Genomic DNA, 19,376 nt, shown 5'->3' on the forward strand with positions numbered 1-19,376 from the left:
GCATCAAGATGTAAATACATGATGCCCATAACAAATACAGATCTATAAATGGCAAAGTGTTGCAACATCTTTACAGTGAATTAACATGACCAAATAGAGCCAATGGATTCTGCTGTGTACACTAAAGCATCTCTATATAAGAAAGACGTTTTGCCCACTTCAACAAGACCTCACACAGATCCATCCACGGTAAGAAAATTTACTACACCTGTATCTCGTATAGGTTAGATCGATTATAACAAACTACATTATTCTGAACTATACTATACACAACTGTATTATGCTATAACACAATATACCATACTATATTATACCATACTTCACTACACTAAACCATACTACACTACACTATACTAAGCTATACTATACTCAACTCAACTGTATTGTGCTATGATACAATATTTCATACTACACTATGCCATACTACACTATTCCGAACTATACTATACTCAATCTGTTATGCTATAATACAATATACCATACTATATTATACCATACTACACTACACTATACTGAACTATACTATACTCAACTGTATTATGCTATAATATACTATGCTGTGCTATACTATACCATTCTAAACTTTATTGAACTATACTATACTATACCATTCTAAACTTTATTGAACTATACTATACTATTCACTCTATAATGCTATAATATACTGTACCATCCTACACTATACTGAGGTATACTATACTATACTATTGTATGCTATACTATAATAAACTGTATTATGCTGTAATATACAATAACACACTACACTAAACTAAGCTTTACTATACACTAAACTACACTGTATTACGCTATACTATACTAAAAACAATTTGACTGTATATAAATTATAGTGTAATTCTAACAAATATTTGACAACTATCTTCTATATGTTTAGTGAACAAGACCCTGAACATAATTTCTCTGAACTGAGGCTGTGAAAAAGGTAAAACAAAAGTTTCTGTTTGTTTGATTTAATGAATAAACATGCATGTAGAGTTCAGACTCAGTAGAAACCCAGGCACTGATTTAATGTGATTCAGAAATCAAACATCTGAAGACAACTGATTGAACGCTCCTGTAAACATCCCTACGCTACAAATCCTTAAAATGATTATTGGAGTCTTCATACAGACTAGTACAAATGTCTGTAATGTAAGATAAACATGGCTGCTTAGAAGATCCTTGACCTGTCTGACATGTTTTCTTCACCTTATAGTTCATACATATTTAAATTTACTAAATGGGGCATGAGCTCAATTCCAAATAAGCACTGATGGGAGTGGTAATATCTGCGGGCTATTTACTAAAAAAGCTCAAATTGAATAACACAGGCACGACCAACGCAATCTACTAAGAGCAGCGCAAATTAGTTCAGGGTCACATATGAGCAGAGCTGATCTTGAGTTCAGTACCACGGACATCGCAGCATAATGTAATCCCAGCTAACAAAGTCATAGTAAACTGAAAAGAACAAAAACTAAAGGTTAACAAGTTTTGAAATATCTGGTATTGTGTGACTTTTCAAGCCTAAAGTAATTTAAAACAGATTTTTCTGCGTTAAAAAACAAATACCAGTCATATCACATGCGCAAACATTAGTAAATCGCATTGCTTGAATCATTTAAAAAAATCTCCTCCCAAACATTTTGCATCTGAAAGGAAAACTCCTAGAAATGCATATGCAATAAGGTCAGTCCCAAAATAACTAGACTACACCTTTACAGCGCTAATTATCCACTGCGTGTCTTTAGAAAATCCTGGCAGTCATTATTTAACGCCAAAATAATGGTTTGCGCTGGCACAACTCTGGCCCAAAATTTGTGTTATTTAATGGTTTCAATGACTTCAGTTTTGAAATGTGGAAAACGATCATGATAAAGAATAAGAATGTGTGTTTCTGTCAGAGTATGAATGTAAGTTTTGCTGAAATAAAAAAAAAAGAATCAAGAAGTACAAATACTGATTTTTTATTTCTATAACACTTAAGTTGAAGTCATCATGGGAGACGGTGAGATGGAGTGTTTTGGCCCAGCGGCCATTTACCTCCGCAAACCAGAGAGAGAGAGGATTGAGGCTCAGAATGCCCCGTTTGATGCCAAAACAGCCTTCTATGTATCTGATCCAGATGAGATGTTCCTGAAGGGTACTCTTGTTAGTAAAGAGGGTTGCAAAGCTACTGTGAAAACTCAGAGTGGGAAGGTACGTTCATTTAATCTTTTACTGTTATTAATATCTCGAGTCATGTCTAACTCTTCCTGATAACTGTTGTTGTTTATTATCAGACTGTAACTGTCAAAGAAGATCAAATCTTTCCAATGAATCCACCCAAGTTTGACAAAATTGAGGACATGGTCATGATGACCCACCTCAATGAGGCCACTGTGCTGTATAATCTCAAAGAGCGTTACGCAGCATGGATGATCTATGTAAGTCTAAACACATCACTTTTAATACCTGCTATGAGGTTGATGTTGAACACAGATCTCTGTTTCAGACCTACACTGTAAAAAATTGCTGTTAAAAAACAGCCAAATTTAACAGTATAATTCTGTTTTTTAACAAAAACAGAAGTATACTGTTAAATTCTGCATTCTTTAAAAAAAACAGTTCTCAGAATAATGTGAATTTACAGCCCTGAGAGTCCACCGTTAAAGACTGCGTCCCAAATCACACCCTACACCCTCATTCACTATTCCCTACATTAGTTTCCTAATGATCCACCTGAAATCAAGTCAATGAGTTCAGATACTGAAGCATTAATGATGGACACCTGCTGCTAATAAACAGAATCACTTAAGAAAAGATAAACAAAAAAAGAGAAGAGATGAGCAGAAACACTTACAGACACAAAGACTTAGATGAACATCAACTGAAAATAACACAACACATTAAATCTCTCCATATATCACCAGAGGAGAATTAAACATTTACACAAACAACATTACCATCTTCACTTAGAAACCACTTTGACTTTATTTCTGTTATACATCTAAAACAGTTCTTACTGAGAACAAACAGGTGTTTACTAGACTTTACAAGCATTTTCTTTAAAGTCACCATTATTGTGATCACTGTTTTCATTAGTTGGTCTCTTGACTTGGTTTACAGTCGGGTTGCTATAACTGTGCCTTTATGATGCATGTTTGTTATGGCAAAGACAACCAAGGGATGATAGCATCTTGTGAGGTTGGATGTCTGATTATTGATCAGTAGTTTATCTTGCCAGCCTTAAGAAGCTGAATCATAACAATTATTAGTACTTAGGGATGTTTATGACTAAGTATTTATATATTTGAAACAGAATCATTACAACAATTATTAGTATAACAGTAATCTGATATCTTGACAGAATTGTATACATATGGACTTTGGTGAACGTGAAAACGTAGTCCTCAGCTGACACACACAGACATCAAGAATCAGCCTACGATTCTCAACTAGGGTGACAAAAGAAAATGGAAAAACAGTTCATCTGCATGAACTATGCTGATACCCAGCATGCATTGCAGCATGAAGCTTTTCATTTGATAGTCACCATTGTTGAGATTCATAGCCTGATTCTTGATGTCTGTGTGTGTAATTTGCTTGTGTTTTTTATTTCATTTAATTCCGAATGTTTTTAACATTCCTCTGGCTACCTCAACACTCAGTTTCTGTAACATTATAAGACTACTACAAGGAGTTTCGTACCATCTAACCACTTATGAGCTTCTGTTTAAAGTCAGTAAATTACTTTTAACTCATGACACTAACACCATAATGGTCATTAGTCAGTGATAATACTTTATTTATACTTTTATGCCATATTCAATGTCTTTCAAATCACATTGATAAGCATGAATAAATATAACAGCAAAGGGCAAACCCAAGGATCAAGAGTCCTACTAAAGCAACCGCTGATCACGAGAATGGTAACTATTATTTAGGGATTAGACTATTAGACTAGAGCTGTCCAAACTCAAAACAACTTGCACTGACATATCTTGAAATACATCAGTGCCCTTTGTTTGCCTGAAAATGCACAGAAGTAATGTTAGGCATGTTTGTTAAAACTAGTTATATTTTCTAATTAAACTATTCCTGGTTTAAGATAATACCTGTTTAGGAAACCACACCGTATGATTTATTTCTCAGTAAGAGCTAATGTACATTTAAAATAAAATCTAACTGGTTTGTAATAAATGAAGATGTTAATGCTGTTTGTGGAGTTGTTTGATGATCTTCTTGTGAGATCTTAGGAAATCTGAGTAAGTTTGAGTCTCTTCTAAGTCGGTAAGTTGAGTTTTCTCTTTAATTCGGTTCTTGTTCATCTTTTATTCAGTGATTGTGTTTGTTAACAGCAGCTGTTCATCATTAACTCAATCATCACTTCATTATCTCATTAACTTCAACATTGGCTCTGTTTCTTTTACTCTTTGTAGTGTGGACACATTAAGCAGTGTTCTTTTGACACCAAGAATTTTGCGATGGGGTTTAAAGGGTTAAATGTGTAAGATATAAAAACACAGAATGCTAATGTTTTTTAACAGTCCGAAGGAGACTGTAAAAAAACAGTATCTTGCTGGCAACCAAGCTTCCAGTTGATTACTGTTATTTAACAGAATGTGCTGTTAAAATACAGAAAACTTAACAGTCAAATTTGCATACAGAAATATGTTAATTTCACACAGACATTGGAGAAAAGTCCTTGTATTTTGTTTTTTAAATCATGTGAACTTAAAAACTGATCAGGGGATTTACACAAGATGATAATTTGAGATATCTCTTAGTGTTTAATGTTCTGTTTTGTCAGGATTTGACTCAGTTTTTGGGTTACCATTGTGCTGAAGAGTAGTGTGGTTGTTTAGGTCAAGGATGGGCAGTAAATCATTGATGTTATGCTGCCTGTTGTTTTATTTTAAAGCAGTAATTGTGTAGTTTACTCGTGATGAACTACATGAGATTTGTGTGAAAGTTTAAATGTTTGCAGTTCAATTTTAGAAGTAATTTTTGTGTTCAATGGACTCAAATGAATTAAGTTAATAATACTAACACCACCATATAAATATATATATTTATAAACTTGAATGGGTCAATTGGTTTCCTAAATGAAATGAGTTTCTTTCAGGGCATTATAACATTAACATACTGTTAAAATAGGGGAGCTGTAAATTAATGGAAGTAGAACTGTATTTTAACAGAGGCAGAACCGTAAATTAACATTATCTACAGCTGTATTCTATAGATAACACAAACAGTACCATGCTGTTAAAATAACAGTTGACTGCTGTAGGTAACAAAACAGTGTCATGCTGTTTAACAAAACAGTATCGTGCTGTTTTTCCTAATAACAGTATCCCGCTGTAAATTAACAGTGCAATGCTGGCAACCACAGCTTCCAGCATAATACCGTTTTTTTACAGGGAAATTTTTTACAGTGTACTCTGGTTTGTTCTGCGCCACCGTCAATCCATACAAATGGCTGCCGGTGTACGATGCAGTTGTTGTGGCCGGTTACAGGGGCAAGAAAAGAGTTGAAGCCCCTCCACACATCTTCTCCATCTCTGACAACGCCTACCAGAACATGCTCACCGGTCAGACACTCTTTAAAAAGTTTTTAAACAAATAACTATATGTTTTTTTGAAGTGAACACAAAACTAAACCTAACCATTTTTAACTTTCTAGTTTGTGTACAATTCCTCAATGCACATTAATTCTGAATATAACATGTTGTAACGTCTCATGGTAATGAAATAACATGCTCTGCTACTAAACAACTTTTAACACATTTTCTCAGATCGTGATAACCAATCTATCCTAATTACGTGAGTTTAGATCTTTTCTAATATTTATTTATAATACATGACAACAATTTCTATTCATTTCTACTATTATATTATGAATGTAAAGTGTCTTACATTAAGTTTTTTACACTACAGCGGAGAATCCGGCGCAGGAAAGACCGTCAACACCAAACGTGTCATCCAGTACTTTGCGACAATCGCTGTGGCTGGACCGAAGAGGGCAGAACCTGTCCCGGGAAAAATGCAGGTTAGCAAAGCACAATACTGTAAAAATAAACAAAGTGTAGTGACACAACTGTTCAACATGATGAAATTACTTGTGTACGCCACAGGGATCGCTAGAGGATCAAATCATTGCAGCAAACCCCCTGCTGGAGGCTTATGGTAATGCCAAGACTGTGAGGAACGACAACTCGTCTCGTTTTGTAAGTTAAAGTCTGATGAAATGCATTATCATTTGTGTTATACCTTTCCAAGATGGCAGACATTCAAATGTGTCCTAAATAATGTTTCAGGGTAAATTCATCAGGATTCACTTTGGGACAACTGGGAAACTGGCGTCAGCTGATATTGAAACTTGTGAGTTGCACCGTTTCAAAACCAAAACATGTTTTATTGTTAAATAAGCATGAATATTAGTCATCTGAAGCCAATGTTCTCCTGTAAAGATCTGCTGGAAAAGTCAAGAGTAACATTCCAGCTGTCTGCTGAGAGGAGCTACCACATCTTCTACCAGCTCATGACTGGACACAAACCAGAACTGCTTGGTGAGAAATCCACACAACCATATGATTCAATACACAAACTGGGTCTCATTTGCTAATAATATTTATTTCATAGTAAAAAATGTCTGTACACATATTTCATGAACAAATTCATGCATACTCATGCATAGATCCAATGTCCAAGAGCAGTGTTAATATAGTGCACATGAATTCCTTACAGAGGCACTTCTGATCACCACCAATCCTTATGACTATCCAATGATCAGCATGGGTGAAATCACTGTCAAGAGTATCGATGATGTGGAAGAGTTCATTGCCACAGATGTACGTGGTGGACAACAACATTGTTATTATATATTTGCATGAGTAGAAATGATGCTAGTGCATAAGATAATGTATTTTAAAAACAACTTACTCGAGTGTTTACAACAAACAGACTGCTATCGACATTCTGGGCTTCACTGGTGAGGAGAAAGCAGCCATCTACAAGCTGACAGGTGCTGTGATGCATCATGGCAGCATGAAGTTCAAGCAGAAGCAGAGAGAGGAGCAGGCTGAACCTGATGGCACTGAGGGTGAGAGATGAACTGTTTGAAGAGAGATGATACTCGTATCACCATAAAAACATTACTTTATTGACCATTACCTGCAAAACTTTGCTTGTTTATAGAGGCTGATAAAATCTCCTACCTCATGGGCCTGAACTCTGCAGACCTGCTGAAAGCTGTGTGTTACCCCAGAGTGAAGGTTGGAAATGAGTACGTGACCAAAGGTCAAACTGTACCACAGGTGATGATGAGTAACGCAATCAATGTCTACTGAACAGACAAAATCTAAAATCATCTAAGATCAAATTCATGACCTCTGTACAATCTTTCACAGGTGACTAACACAGTCAGCGCTCTGTGCAAATCAGTTTATGAGAAAATGTTCTTGTGGATGGTCGTCCGTATCAATGAGATGTTAGACACAAAGCAGTCCAGACAGTTCTACATTGGTGTGCTGGACATTGCTGGATTTGAGATCTTTGATGTAAGCATCGATTACTAATACGTTTCTAAGAATCAAAATATAAATGTAAAGATATAAGAGTGAGAATTTCCTTGTTTTGAAATGCCAGTACAACAGCTTGGAGCAGCTTTGCATCAACTTCACCAACGAGAAACTGCAACAGTTTTTCAATCATCACATGTTTGTGCTGGAGCAAGAGGAGTACAAGAAAGAAGGCATTGAATGGGCATTCATTGACTTTGGAATGGATTTAGCTGCCTGCATTGAGCTTATTGAGAAGGTAAAAATAAACACTTGACAAAACAATGTTTATATTATGTACTTGTGCTTAAGCTTGAGTATTTCTCCACCAGCCAATGGGCATCTTCTCCATCCTTGAAGAGGAGTGCATGTTCCCCAAAGCCACAGACATGAGCTTCAAAAACAAGCTGCATGATCAGCACCTCGGCAAATGCGCAGCTTTTCAGAAGCCCAAACCTGCCAAAGGCAAGGCAGAAGCTCACTTCTCTCTGGTGCACTACGCCGGCACTGTTGACTATAACATTACTGGCTGGTTGGAAAAGAATAAGGATCCACTGAACGACTCTGTTGTGCAACTCTATCAGAAGTCATCAGTCAAACTGCTGTCCCTCCTGTATGCCGTTAGTGCAGGCGAAGGTAAGAATGATATAACAAGTAATGACAATTCAATAATTATAAGATTAATTATAATTTTAAATATTCATTAACTTGTATCGCCTTCACACAAAACAGCTGAAGCTGCTGGAAAGAAAGCAGGCAAGAAGAAGGGTGGTTCATTCCAGACCGTGTCTGCACTTTTTAGGGTATGCACTCAGTAGGTGAAATGTTGTATTTTAAGTAAAGATTACTGTCCAAGTCAACAAAACAATATTGATTCTACAGGAGAACTTGGGCAAGCTGATGTCAAACCTGAGGAGCACTCACCCGCACTTTGTGCGCTGCCTGATTCCCAACGAGTCCAAGACTCCAGGTAAAGACTCCTGAGTCAAAGGTGCAATTATTGTTTAAGTTACTTAGAGAACTCATGGTTATCTCTGTTTTAGGTCTGATGGAGAACTTCCTGGTTATCCATCAGCTGAGGTGTAATGGTGTGCTGGAGGGTATCAGAATCTGCAGAAAGGGTTTCCCCAGCAGAATCCTCTATGGTGACTTCAAGCAGAGGTATTCTGTTTAAACAATCAAAGTGTAACAATAATCTCACTACAAATACAGTCAAGACCTATCATTAATGTTTCAAAACACTTGATTTTAGATATAAAGTATTGAATGCTAGTGTCATCCCTGAGGGACATTTCATGGACAACAAGAAAGCTTCAGAGAAACTCTTGGGCTCTATTGACGTCGACCACAACCAGTATAAGTTTGGACACACCAAAGTATGTGAAGTTTATTTGAAATCTTGAATCTAGAAATCTAGTATGCTAGGTGGACAGAGGCAACAGGTTTACTACCTGTTAAAATAAATTCTGTGGTGGGATTGCAGGTGTTCTTCAAAGCTGGTCTGCTGGGTGCTCTTGAGGAGATGAGAGATGAGAAACTAGCAGCGCTGGTAACCATGACTCAGGCCCTTTGTCGTGGATATGTCATGAGGAAGGTGTTTGTCAAGATGATGGAGAGGAGGTACAATGCACTTACATACTGTCTGGGAAACAAATACATTTGAATGAAATAGTTTTAAAGATAGCATGGCTACTGATGCTAACTGATGATATTTTACACAGAGAATCCATTTTTACCATCCAATACAACATCCGCTCATTTGTGAATGTGAAACATTGGCCATGGATGAAGCTTTACTTCAAGATCAAACCTCTTCTGAAGACTGCAGAAACAGAGAAAGAAATGGCTTCCATGAAGGAGAACTACGAGAAAATGAAGGAGGATCTAGCCAAGGCACTAGCAAAAAAGAAGGAGCTTGAGGAGAAAATGGTGTCACTCATGCAGGAGAAAAATGATCTTCAACTGCAAGTAGCATCTGTGAGTGCTGCAGCTTATACTCATATTTATATTGATATTGATTTCAACGGGTTCAAGAAATTAACCTTGTCCTCATTATAATATATAGGAAGCTGATAGTCTCAATGATGCTGAGGAGAGATGTGAAGGTCTTATCAAAAGCAAGATCCAATTCGAGGCCAAACTCAAAGAGACAACCGAGAGACTGGAGGATGAGGAGGAGATCAATGCTGAACTGACTGCAAAGAAGAGGAAACTAGAAGATGAATGCTCTGAACTGAAGAAAGATATTGATGACCTGGAGCTCACCTTGGCCAAAGTGGAAAAGGAGAAACATGCAACAGAAAATAAGGTTAACATTTAATAACATCTTCTTAACACAGCTCATGTGTTAATACTTGAGAAGAAAAACACTGAACAATGCTTGTATTTAGGTTAAAAATCTGACTGAGGAGATGACCTCTCAGGATGAGTCCATTGCCAAGCTGACCAAAGAGAAAAAAGCCCTCCAAGAGGCACACCAGCAAACCCTTGATGACCTTCAGGCAGAGGAAGACAAAGTCAACTCTCTGACTAAAGCAAAGACAAAACTTGAGCAGCAAGTGGATGATGTAAGATGTTTGGCATGAGAATAAAACCATAAATACATGAAAGAAATTGATCTGATTGTAGGAGATTCTAATATACTGGCTTTTGTGGACAGCTCGAGGGTTCACTGGAGCAAGAGAAGAAACTTCGTATGGACCTTGAGAGAGCCAAAAGAAAGCTTGAGGGTGATCTGAAACTGGCCCAGGAATCACTAATGGACCTGGAGAATGACAAACAACAATCAGATGAAAAGATCAAAAAGTGAGTTGAAGATAGAAAATGAGCAAATGTAAACAAATACATATTTTACAAAACCTTAATTTTCTTGAATCAGGAAGGACTTTGAGATAAGTCAACTGATCAGCAAGATTGAAGATGAACAGTCTTTGGGAGCACAGCTTCAGAAGAAGATCAAAGAACTTCAGGTAATGTCTTTCATATGTTAAACTTAAGTAAATAACTGGGAAATTCACATTACCAAGATGACAAGCCAAGTGTATATTTTAAAATCAGGCCCGTATTGAGGAGCTGGAAGAGGAAATTGAGGCCGAGCGAGCTGCTCGTGCTAAAGTAGAAAAGCTGAGAGCTGATCTCTCCAGGGAACTTGAAGAGATCAGCGAGAGGCTTGAGGAAGCTGGTGGTGCCACTTCTGCCCAGATTGAGATGAACAAGAAGCGTGAAGCAGAATTCATGAAGTTGCGTCGTGATCTGGAAGAGTCCACATTGCAGCATGAGGCTACAGCTGCTGCTCTCCGAAAAAAGCAGGCAGACACCGTGGCTGAGCTGGGAGAACAGATTGACAACCTCCAGCGTGTTAAGCAAAAGCTGGAGAAGGAGAAGAGTGAGTACAAGATGGAGATTGATGACTTATCAAGCAACATGGAGGCAGTGGCCAAATCAAAGGTAATCACAGCTAAAGGGATCATTAAATGAAACTCCACAATGAGACAAAACATGGGTAAAACACTTTTGTATATTTAAAGGGTAACTTAGAGAAGATGTGCCATTCCCTTGAAGACCAACTGAGTGAAATCAAGTCCAAGAATGATGAAAATGTTCGGCAGCTCAATGACACAAGTGCCCAAAGAGCAAGACTTGCCACTGAGAATGGTTAGTTCACAACAAAATTTTGTTCTAAATAAAACTGTTCAATAGATTTATTAACACAAAACAAATGAACAGGTGAACTGGCTCGCCAGCTGGAGGAGAAAGAAGCTCTGGTTTCTCAGCTGACCAGAGGAAAACAGGCTTTCACTCAACAGATTGAAGAACTCAAGAGACATGTTGAAGAGGAACTTAAGGTAAAATCACATTACATGGTGAAATATATTTGCATTTCAAGAAAACCAAAGAGACCCAGACTTCTATTCTTCTAACATGTTTGATTTTAGGCCAAAAATGCCTTGGCCCATGCTGTCCAGTCTGCCCGCCATGATTGTGATCTGCTCAGAGAGCAGTATGAAGAGGAGCAAGAGGCAAAAGGTGAACTTCAGCGTGGCATGTCTAAGGCCAACAGTGAGGTGGCTCAGTGGAGAGCCAAATATGAGACTGATGCTATCCAGCGCACTGAGGAGCTTGAGGATGCCAAGTATAAAAACGCACAACATTTAAGTAAATTATTGAGGAATTCACATCTGATAGACCAAGACATAATTTCATACAATTTCCCACAGGAAAAAGCTGGCCCAGCGTCTCCAGGATGCTGAAGAATCTGTTGAAGCTGTGAACTCCAAGTGTGCTTCTCTGGAAAAGACCAAGCAGAGATTGCTGGGTGAAGTCGAGGACCTCATGATTGATGTGGAGAGAGCAAACTCATTGGCTGCCAACTTGGACAAGAAGCAAAGAAACTTTGATAAGGTAAGGAATACATGACATTTAAAAGTCTAAACTTCATACAATTCATGAACTTTAATGATTAGGTTTCTATTTTGTCAGGTCCTGGCAGATTGGAAACAGAAGTATGAGGAAGGTCAGGCTGAGCTAGAAGGTGCTCAGAAAGAAGCTCGTTCCCTCAGCACTGAGCTCTTCAAGATGAAGAACTCTTATGAAGAAACTCTTGATCACCTGGAGACTCTAAAGAGAGAGAACAAGAATTTGCAACGTAAATGGCACTTTTATTAACAATACCCGCATTGAAACTATAACTTTTATAACTGTATTTTTTTACCTTTAGAGGAGATTTCTGACCTAACTGAGCAGCTTGGAGAGACCGGAAAGAGCATTCATGAATTAGAGAAAGCCAAGAAGACAGTGGAGATTGAGAAATCAGAGATCCAGACTGCACTGGAAGAAGCTGAGGTAAAAGCTACAGTAAAACCATGCAAGAATCTATAACTCACCCTGTCTCACTCATCTAGTATGTTAATAAAATCTTACTTCTGTTTACCAGGGCACTCTGGAACATGAAGAAACCAAGATTGTTCGTATCCAGCTGGAGCTGACCCAGGTCAAGAGCGAGATTGACAGAAAACTTGCTGAGAAAGATGAGGAAATAGAGCAGATCAAGAGAAACAGCCAACGAGTGATTGATTCCATGCAAACCACTTTGGACTCTGAGGTCAGGAGCAGAAATGATGCCCTAAGAGTCAAGAAAAAGATGGAGGGAGATCTCAATGAGATGGAGATTCAGCTGAGCCATGCAAACCGCCAGGCTGCTGAGGCCCAGAAACAGCTGAGGAATGTCCAAGGCCAACTCAAGGTAACCTTCCCTTTGTTAAATGTTTAGTTGTCTGAATTAGAATCAACGCTTGAATACTGACACCTTAAACCTGCCACAGGATGCCCAACTGCACCTTGATGAAGCCGTCAGAGGACAGGAAGACATGAAGGAGCAAGTTGCCATGGTGGAGCGCAGGAATAACCTGATGCAAGCTGAGATTGAGGAGCTAAGAGTTGCACTGGAGCAAGCTGAGAGAGGCCGCAAAGTGGCCGAGCAAGAGCTTGTGGACGCCAGTGAGCGTGTGGGACTGCTGCACTCTCAGGTACAATGATTGTACAGTAACACTAAACCTAAGAACAACTGTTTGAAGGAAACAGTGAGATTTCTGACTGAAGCTGTTGATGTCTCACAGAATACAAGTCTTATTAACACCAAGAAGAAGCTTGAGAGTGATCTGGTCCAGGTTCAAGGTGAGGTGGATGATTCAGTCCAGGAAGCCAGAAATGCAGAGGAGAAAGCCAAGAAAGCCATTACTGATGTGAGAGTTTGCTACAATCTACTTTCAATGTAGAAATTCTTCTAAAGAGCACGTGCAACCATATCAATCCCAAATGCTGCTTTGATGCGTCTTTGTTCTAAAGCTTAGTTAATGATATTTGGGTCTCATTCCAGGCTGCCATGATGGCTGAGGAACTAAAGAAGGAGCAGGACACCAGTTCTCACCTGGAGAGGATGAAGAAGAACATGGAGATTACAGTCAAAGACCTGCAGCACCGTCTGGATGAGGCAGAGAGTCTGGCCATGAAAGGTGGAAAGAAACAGCTCCAGAAACTGGAGGCCAGGGTAGGTTTTTAATGTTCAGCTGCTCAGAAGAATTGATTCTGATCATGGAAGATACTGTATGGGTTAAAACAAACAAACAACTACAAACAGCCTTGATATAACTCTAAGATGTGGACATTACTAACACAATATGATTAGCAACGCCAATAAAAAGAACCAAAGAGAGTTACACACATTGAATACAGACAGGTGAAGTGACAAAAAGTAGTGAGAAGTTCTAGAGATGTTGAGCAACATATCAGCACTCGTGTTGCTTGTGTAGTCAAATAAAGGAACAAAACTTACTGTATCATGCTTCTTTACTGAAGGTGCGTGAGCTGGAGTCTGAAGTGGAGTCTGAACAGAGACGTAGTGCTGAAGCTGTTAAAGGAGTGCACAAATATGAGAGGAGAGTGAAGGAACTCACATACCAGGTACTTACCATCTGTACAGCAGTAACAACAGATGAGTCAATCTACATGCTGGATAGTGATTTAACCTCTTTCACCTATACAGACTGAAGAAGATAAGAAGAATGTGATGAGACTGCAGGATTTGGTGGACAAGCTGCAGATGAAAGTCAAGTCCTACAAGCGTCAAGCTGAGGAAGCTGTGAGTGATAGTTTTGTGTTAGAACATTTTGAGATCTTGAGGGATCATCTTAAAAGTTAATCGAGAAGATCCAAAGTGACTAACAACAAAAATCTCACTTTACAGGAGGAGCAGGCCAACACTCACCTGGCCAGGCACAGGAAGGTGCAGCATGAGCTTGAGGAGGCTCAGGAACGTGCTGACATTTCTGAGTCCCAGGTCAATAAGATGAGAATCAAGAGCCGTGAGATTGGAAAGGTAAGAGCGCCCTGTTGGTACTGTAACCAAACTGCCAGGTAACATAAACAGAATAAACACATACATACACTGTATATAAAATCATTTAGTAAAATGTATGCATTATTTTCTTTTTTTAGGGAAAAGAATCAGCAGAGTAAAGCCCGAAGCCTGGATCACAACAGAAAGTAATCATAAAATATGAAGTACTTGTAACTAATAAAAAGATGTTGTGTTTTTATGATTGCGTTATTGCAGTTTTTATTGACAGAAGTGAAATGAGACATTACAAAAAACAATTGAAAACAAAACAAAAAAAGAATCAGAACAAGAACAAATAGAATGTGTTGTGCACAGAGAGATAGAATATAAAATTATTTCAAATTCAAAATGTATGAAATAGTTTTAGTTAAATTGTCATTCCTGTCGCCATTGCATTGAGAATACACCTTGTTTTCAGACAGAAAAGTTAAAAACCAAAGACATGATGGGGAAAATATGGAGAAAGACAGTAATAGGCATGTAAAAAAGCTTTTTGACAGTATAATGTCCCTATCACCATACTGGGGTGTTAGGACAGAGTGAGCACCCCTTGATGGTCTCACTAACACCTATACCTGCAGCAACTTAGTTTTCCCAAGAGGTCTCCCATTAGGTACTTACCAGGCTTAATCCTACTTAGCTTCAGTGGGCAACCATTCTTGGGGTACAGGGTGACATGTAGATAAAGCTAGGGTACAAGAGGGAAAGAGACTAAAATAGATCCAGGGAGATTGTGTTGTTTCAGTCTGGAAGGGAGCTGGGATACTGGGAGGGAACAGCATGATTGTTCCAGACTGATACTAGGAGGAGACAGCAAGAGTACATTACTCTATTCTTATTTGCCAGACCAAGTGGCAACTCCTTGTATAATTATTTCCCTGTGATAAGGAAAACAATGTTAGGAGAGATAAAGAAAGAGAGAGTGACTTACTGGAGAGAAAAGTGAGGAAAGAGAGACTAACAAAGAATTGATGAATAAATACAAATGAATACTGAACTGTAATGTCGGAGCTGATGGTGTAGTGGATAGCGCTCCGACATGTGGTGCTTTCGCACTTTCGGCAACCCGAGTTCGATTCACGGTTCGTGGTCATTTGCTGATCCCATACCCCTCTATCTTCCCCTTACTTTACTGTCCTCTTCTCATTCACTGTTAATAAAGGCAAAACGGCCCAAAAAAATAATAAAAATACTGAACTGTAATGATAACAATCATGGAGCAAAAAATAGAACATATAATAGTTTAACATAAGAATAGAGACAACAGAAGCTTAAATGTTTTTATTCCAAGAGTTATGCACATAAACATTCCTAGAACGAAAAATAAACAAAAAAGAGGGAAAAAAGCTACAAAGTTTGAGAGTTTAATTAATTAGCATATGCTGACATGCGTATAAGCTACATGCAAAAATGTTTCTTACAAGTTTTTTATGGTTTATGACCAAGACAAAGAGAAATCAGTTTTTCTATTTAGGCATAATGAAATACGTTAAAGTACACAAATAATAAAGTAAAATATAGCTGTAAGCAGAGTATAACAGGGTTCAAGGGTTTTAGGATCTTGACACCCAGTATGAATTATATAAACCAGCCAGCATGTCTCTATGATGTTGTTTGGCGGCTTGTAAGTTTGAATCATATAAACAAGCCCCAATTTCTTTATTTTATTCAAATTTGAAGATATAACTCTTCGAGATTGCATCATAACTTGTCATAAATATGTCTTATCATTTTATAAAAATGATCATCACTGGAAATATTATTTTAATTGTATACATTCTTTAAACATCATATCCGAGTGTTTAAGATATTTCATGGTATTGCTTAAGTCAGGGGTGCCCTAACCTTGTCCTTGAGGGCTGGCGTCTAGCAGAGGTTAGCTCCAACTTGCCTCAGCACACCTGCTTGGATATTTCTAGTATGCTTAGTAACAGTGCCGCTGCTAGCCATTTTGGTGCCCTAAGCATAATTCCTTTATAATGCCCCCAACCCCGACCCTGAGAAAAAAAAACGTTTGTTTTTGCCAGTTTAATTTTTTATTGCCAAACATATAACTTAATAGCAGAAAGTAAAATCTTCACAGCTTTAGCCAACACACACTACACATTTGAAAGTGCAAACTTTTATAGAATAGCAAAACAGAAAAAATTGCCAAATTTAAATTATCAAAATAATCCAGACATGTTTTTCCCAAGTGGAATGTCACTTTAAATAAATTACATTAAATAAACATCAATAAGTAAACAAGAATACTCAATATTCTTAAATAAAACAAATATTCAGATAACTAGTGTCACAGTAATGTTTGCTTCATATCATGACATTTTATATTTATATATATTTAAAGTGATGAATTGTAACATGTGCACTGACTGCTAATGTTAACTTTTACTGAGAAAGTATTAACCACCGTCAGGTCAAAATAAACCACAAAATAAACTACTGCTCAATATCTAAAGAAACGTAGTAAAGAAAGTAACAACTGCGTCAGTTATTTGTAAAATGCATATGCATACCGTATGTAATGTTTTACAGTAATGTTTCTCAATGTAGCTTGCACTGAAGTTATAAATTATAACAAAATAGTTTGCTAAACATTAATATCAGCACAGCAAGTTCGAGGCGCATTACGATTAGCAGCAGCTGCAGCCCAAGCGCATTTCCCTTATTTAGGAATGATTAACCATGATGGACTTACCTTCAAGTGATGCACGGGCATCATCCCGCAGTTTCTTCTTTTTTCTTTTTTCCGATCCTGACTCCTTCTGTCTTTTCGGGGACATTTCCAAAAGTTGCCTTCTGACTGGCCGTTTCTCAATCCGAAAGCTGCAGCCTGCGCGAGGTCGCATATGCGGGCTGCATACGTCATCAAGCCTGGTTTATTTCAGTTAACTGAACATTACATTCGCAAGTCATAAGCATATTACAACAATTTACAATTAACTAAGAATAATAGTTAACTTTATAATTGTTAATATTACGAAATAAGAAAGTTTTGATGACGTATGTAGCCTAGAAATGCGACCTCTGGAGGCTGCAGCCTTCGGATTGAGAAACGGCCTCTGTCAAACTTCGTCAGGCGCCCGTGCGTTCAACCGGCACGGACCATCAAAGGCTGGGGGGCATACTGTCTAGACTAGAGCAATTAAATTATCTCGTTCCCCCTTTTTTGTAACATATACATGGATAAAAAGTGCCTAATAATATTTCTATAGCTAATGAAATAATTTCAGCATTATAATTTTTTTCATTAGGCTATTATTTTTGGTGCCCCCTCAGCACGTGGTGCCCTACGCACACCGCGTGATGCGCGTTATGGGAGCGGCGGGGCTGCTTAGTAAGACTATGTTCTTATTGCAGAAAACCAAAGAAACACCAGGTTGACATGAAAAATTAGAATGTCTTCATCTTACCAATTCTTTTATAAACATTTTTCAGAAGTGAAAGACACAATGATACAAAATTAGATCTCAATAAAACTGTAACATCTGTACAAAATAAAGTGATATGAAAGACTGCAGAAATAGATAAATAATTTCACATAAATTTTTACATAAAGTGAATAGAATAGAATATACTTTATTGTCCCCTCAGGGAAATTTGTCATGGACTCCAAAGTGCGTAGTGCAAAGAAGCAGCTGCCATTGTAAACAATAAATACACAAATAAAATAAATAAATAGATAGATACAAATAACAACTATACAGAACACCTAGTTATTGCACAGAACAGAGTTATTGCACACTTTTCAAGCCTATCTATTACAAATCTACTAAAAGTTTTGGTTTAAAATTTTGATGGAGACTGGTACAAAGGAGTATTTAAAATGGTTCAATTTAATTTTAGGGATTCTGTATCTTCTGCCCGAAGGCAAGAGCTCATATTCCGTTTGAAGGATGTGGGACGGGTCCAACAATACTCTCCGTGCCTACCTAAGTACAGACTGCTCATAGATGGACTGAAGGGAGAGCTTTTCGGTCCTCCCCATCACCCTCATAGCAGTCTGTACCAGGCGCTGCAATTTTGACTTGGATTGTGTGGAGGGTTTGCCAAACCACGCCGTCATCCCATACCTGATGATACTCTCCATCACTGCCTGATAAAATAAAAACATAATGCTTTGACTGACACCAAACACTCTTAGTCTGCGTAAGAAATACAGTCTTTGCTGTAAACGGGAACATACATAATCTACATGGTTATCCAGGTGGATACCCAGATACCTGTATGAAGTGACCTGTTTGATCTCCTCCCTATGAATGGACAAGGGGGTATGATCCCCCACCAACCGAGGGTCAAACACAATCTCCTCAGTTTTTTATGTTGATGGTGAGATAGTTCTTGTCACACCACGTGACAAATTGTTTAACCTCTGAAAAATACAGTGATGTGTCAGAGTTCTGGTGAAGCAGACTAAGAATGGTGGTGTCGTCCGAGAATTTAAAAAACAGGTTGCCCGGGAGACTATTAGTACAGTCATTAGTATAAAGAGTGAACAGAACCGGTGAACTTACACAACCCTGAGGTGCACCCGTGCTGATACATTTTGATTTAGAAAGTGAATCATTAATCCTAACATTTTGGGTTCTGTCTGTTAAAAAAGAATAAAACCATTAAATAATAGAAGAATTAACATTCATCATATTCATTTTCTGTAAGAGCAGGTGAGGCTGGAAGGTATTAAAAGCAGAACTAAAATCAACAAACAAAAGGCGTGCATAGGCCTTGGGATCCTCCAGGTGCTTAAGAGTTAGGTGAGTGATGCTATTAATTGCATCATCTGTACTCCTCCCCTGCCTATAAGCAAACTGGAGTGGATCCAGTAGAGTGTTAACTTCAGATTTCAATATGGATACCATGTATTTTTCCAGACATTTCATGACAATAGAAGTTAAAACCACCGGTCTATAATCATTATTTTCTTTAGGACAGGGTTTCTTTGG

At 38.0% G+C, this 19,376-nt stretch overlaps 1 protein-coding gene across 1 annotated transcript in view; it reads left to right on the forward strand.

Moving 5' to 3' along the window:
* Nucleotides 1–2,282: 2,282 nt before the first annotated feature.
* LOC135721075 (uncharacterized) overlaps nucleotides 2,283–19,376 on the forward strand; it is a 42,811-nt gene continuing 25,717 nt past the window's right edge. The window contains exons 1-39 of the mRNA XM_065243204.2: nucleotides 2,283–2,423; nucleotides 5,400–5,570; nucleotides 5,775–5,802; nucleotides 5,917–6,028; nucleotides 6,114–6,206; nucleotides 6,297–6,360; nucleotides 6,450–6,548; nucleotides 6,727–6,830; nucleotides 6,943–7,081; nucleotides 7,177–7,295; nucleotides 7,389–7,538; nucleotides 7,627–7,797; nucleotides 7,871–8,174; nucleotides 8,271–8,341; nucleotides 8,421–8,508; nucleotides 8,582–8,699; nucleotides 8,791–8,914; nucleotides 9,022–9,158; nucleotides 9,260–9,515; nucleotides 9,604–9,846; nucleotides 9,929–10,105; nucleotides 10,198–10,343; nucleotides 10,417–10,507; nucleotides 10,596–10,985; nucleotides 11,066–11,192; nucleotides 11,265–11,383; nucleotides 11,474–11,670; nucleotides 11,756–11,939; nucleotides 12,018–12,183; nucleotides 12,256–12,380; nucleotides 12,472–12,780; nucleotides 12,860–13,063; nucleotides 13,154–13,279; nucleotides 13,414–13,584; nucleotides 13,893–13,997; nucleotides 14,080–14,175; nucleotides 14,281–14,412; nucleotides 14,532–14,548; nucleotides 18,304–18,434. Of these exons, the coding sequence (XP_065099276.2) occupies nucleotides 2,411–2,423; nucleotides 5,400–5,570; nucleotides 5,775–5,802; nucleotides 5,917–6,028; nucleotides 6,114–6,206; nucleotides 6,297–6,360; nucleotides 6,450–6,548; nucleotides 6,727–6,830; nucleotides 6,943–7,081; nucleotides 7,177–7,295; nucleotides 7,389–7,538; nucleotides 7,627–7,797; nucleotides 7,871–8,174; nucleotides 8,271–8,341; nucleotides 8,421–8,508; nucleotides 8,582–8,699; nucleotides 8,791–8,914; nucleotides 9,022–9,158; nucleotides 9,260–9,515; nucleotides 9,604–9,846; nucleotides 9,929–10,105; nucleotides 10,198–10,343; nucleotides 10,417–10,507; nucleotides 10,596–10,985; nucleotides 11,066–11,192; nucleotides 11,265–11,383; nucleotides 11,474–11,670; nucleotides 11,756–11,939; nucleotides 12,018–12,183; nucleotides 12,256–12,380; nucleotides 12,472–12,780; nucleotides 12,860–13,063; nucleotides 13,154–13,279; nucleotides 13,414–13,584; nucleotides 13,893–13,997; nucleotides 14,080–14,175; nucleotides 14,281–14,412; nucleotides 14,532–14,548; nucleotides 18,304–18,434 (5,617 nt within the window). The 5' untranslated portion in view covers nucleotides 2,283–2,410. The remainder of the gene's footprint in view (nucleotides 2,424–5,399; nucleotides 5,571–5,774; nucleotides 5,803–5,916; nucleotides 6,029–6,113; nucleotides 6,207–6,296; nucleotides 6,361–6,449; nucleotides 6,549–6,726; nucleotides 6,831–6,942; nucleotides 7,082–7,176; nucleotides 7,296–7,388; nucleotides 7,539–7,626; nucleotides 7,798–7,870; nucleotides 8,175–8,270; nucleotides 8,342–8,420; nucleotides 8,509–8,581; nucleotides 8,700–8,790; nucleotides 8,915–9,021; nucleotides 9,159–9,259; nucleotides 9,516–9,603; nucleotides 9,847–9,928; nucleotides 10,106–10,197; nucleotides 10,344–10,416; nucleotides 10,508–10,595; nucleotides 10,986–11,065; nucleotides 11,193–11,264; nucleotides 11,384–11,473; nucleotides 11,671–11,755; nucleotides 11,940–12,017; nucleotides 12,184–12,255; nucleotides 12,381–12,471; nucleotides 12,781–12,859; nucleotides 13,064–13,153; nucleotides 13,280–13,413; nucleotides 13,585–13,892; nucleotides 13,998–14,079; nucleotides 14,176–14,280; nucleotides 14,413–14,531; nucleotides 14,549–18,303; nucleotides 18,435–19,376) is intronic.

The sequence above is a fragment of the Paramisgurnus dabryanus genome, chromosome 24 (assembly GCF_030506205.2).
Source record: "Paramisgurnus dabryanus chromosome 24, PD_genome_1.1, whole genome shotgun sequence".
In the NCBI taxonomy this organism is placed as follows: Eukaryota; Metazoa; Chordata; class Actinopteri; order Cypriniformes; family Cobitidae; genus Paramisgurnus; species Paramisgurnus dabryanus.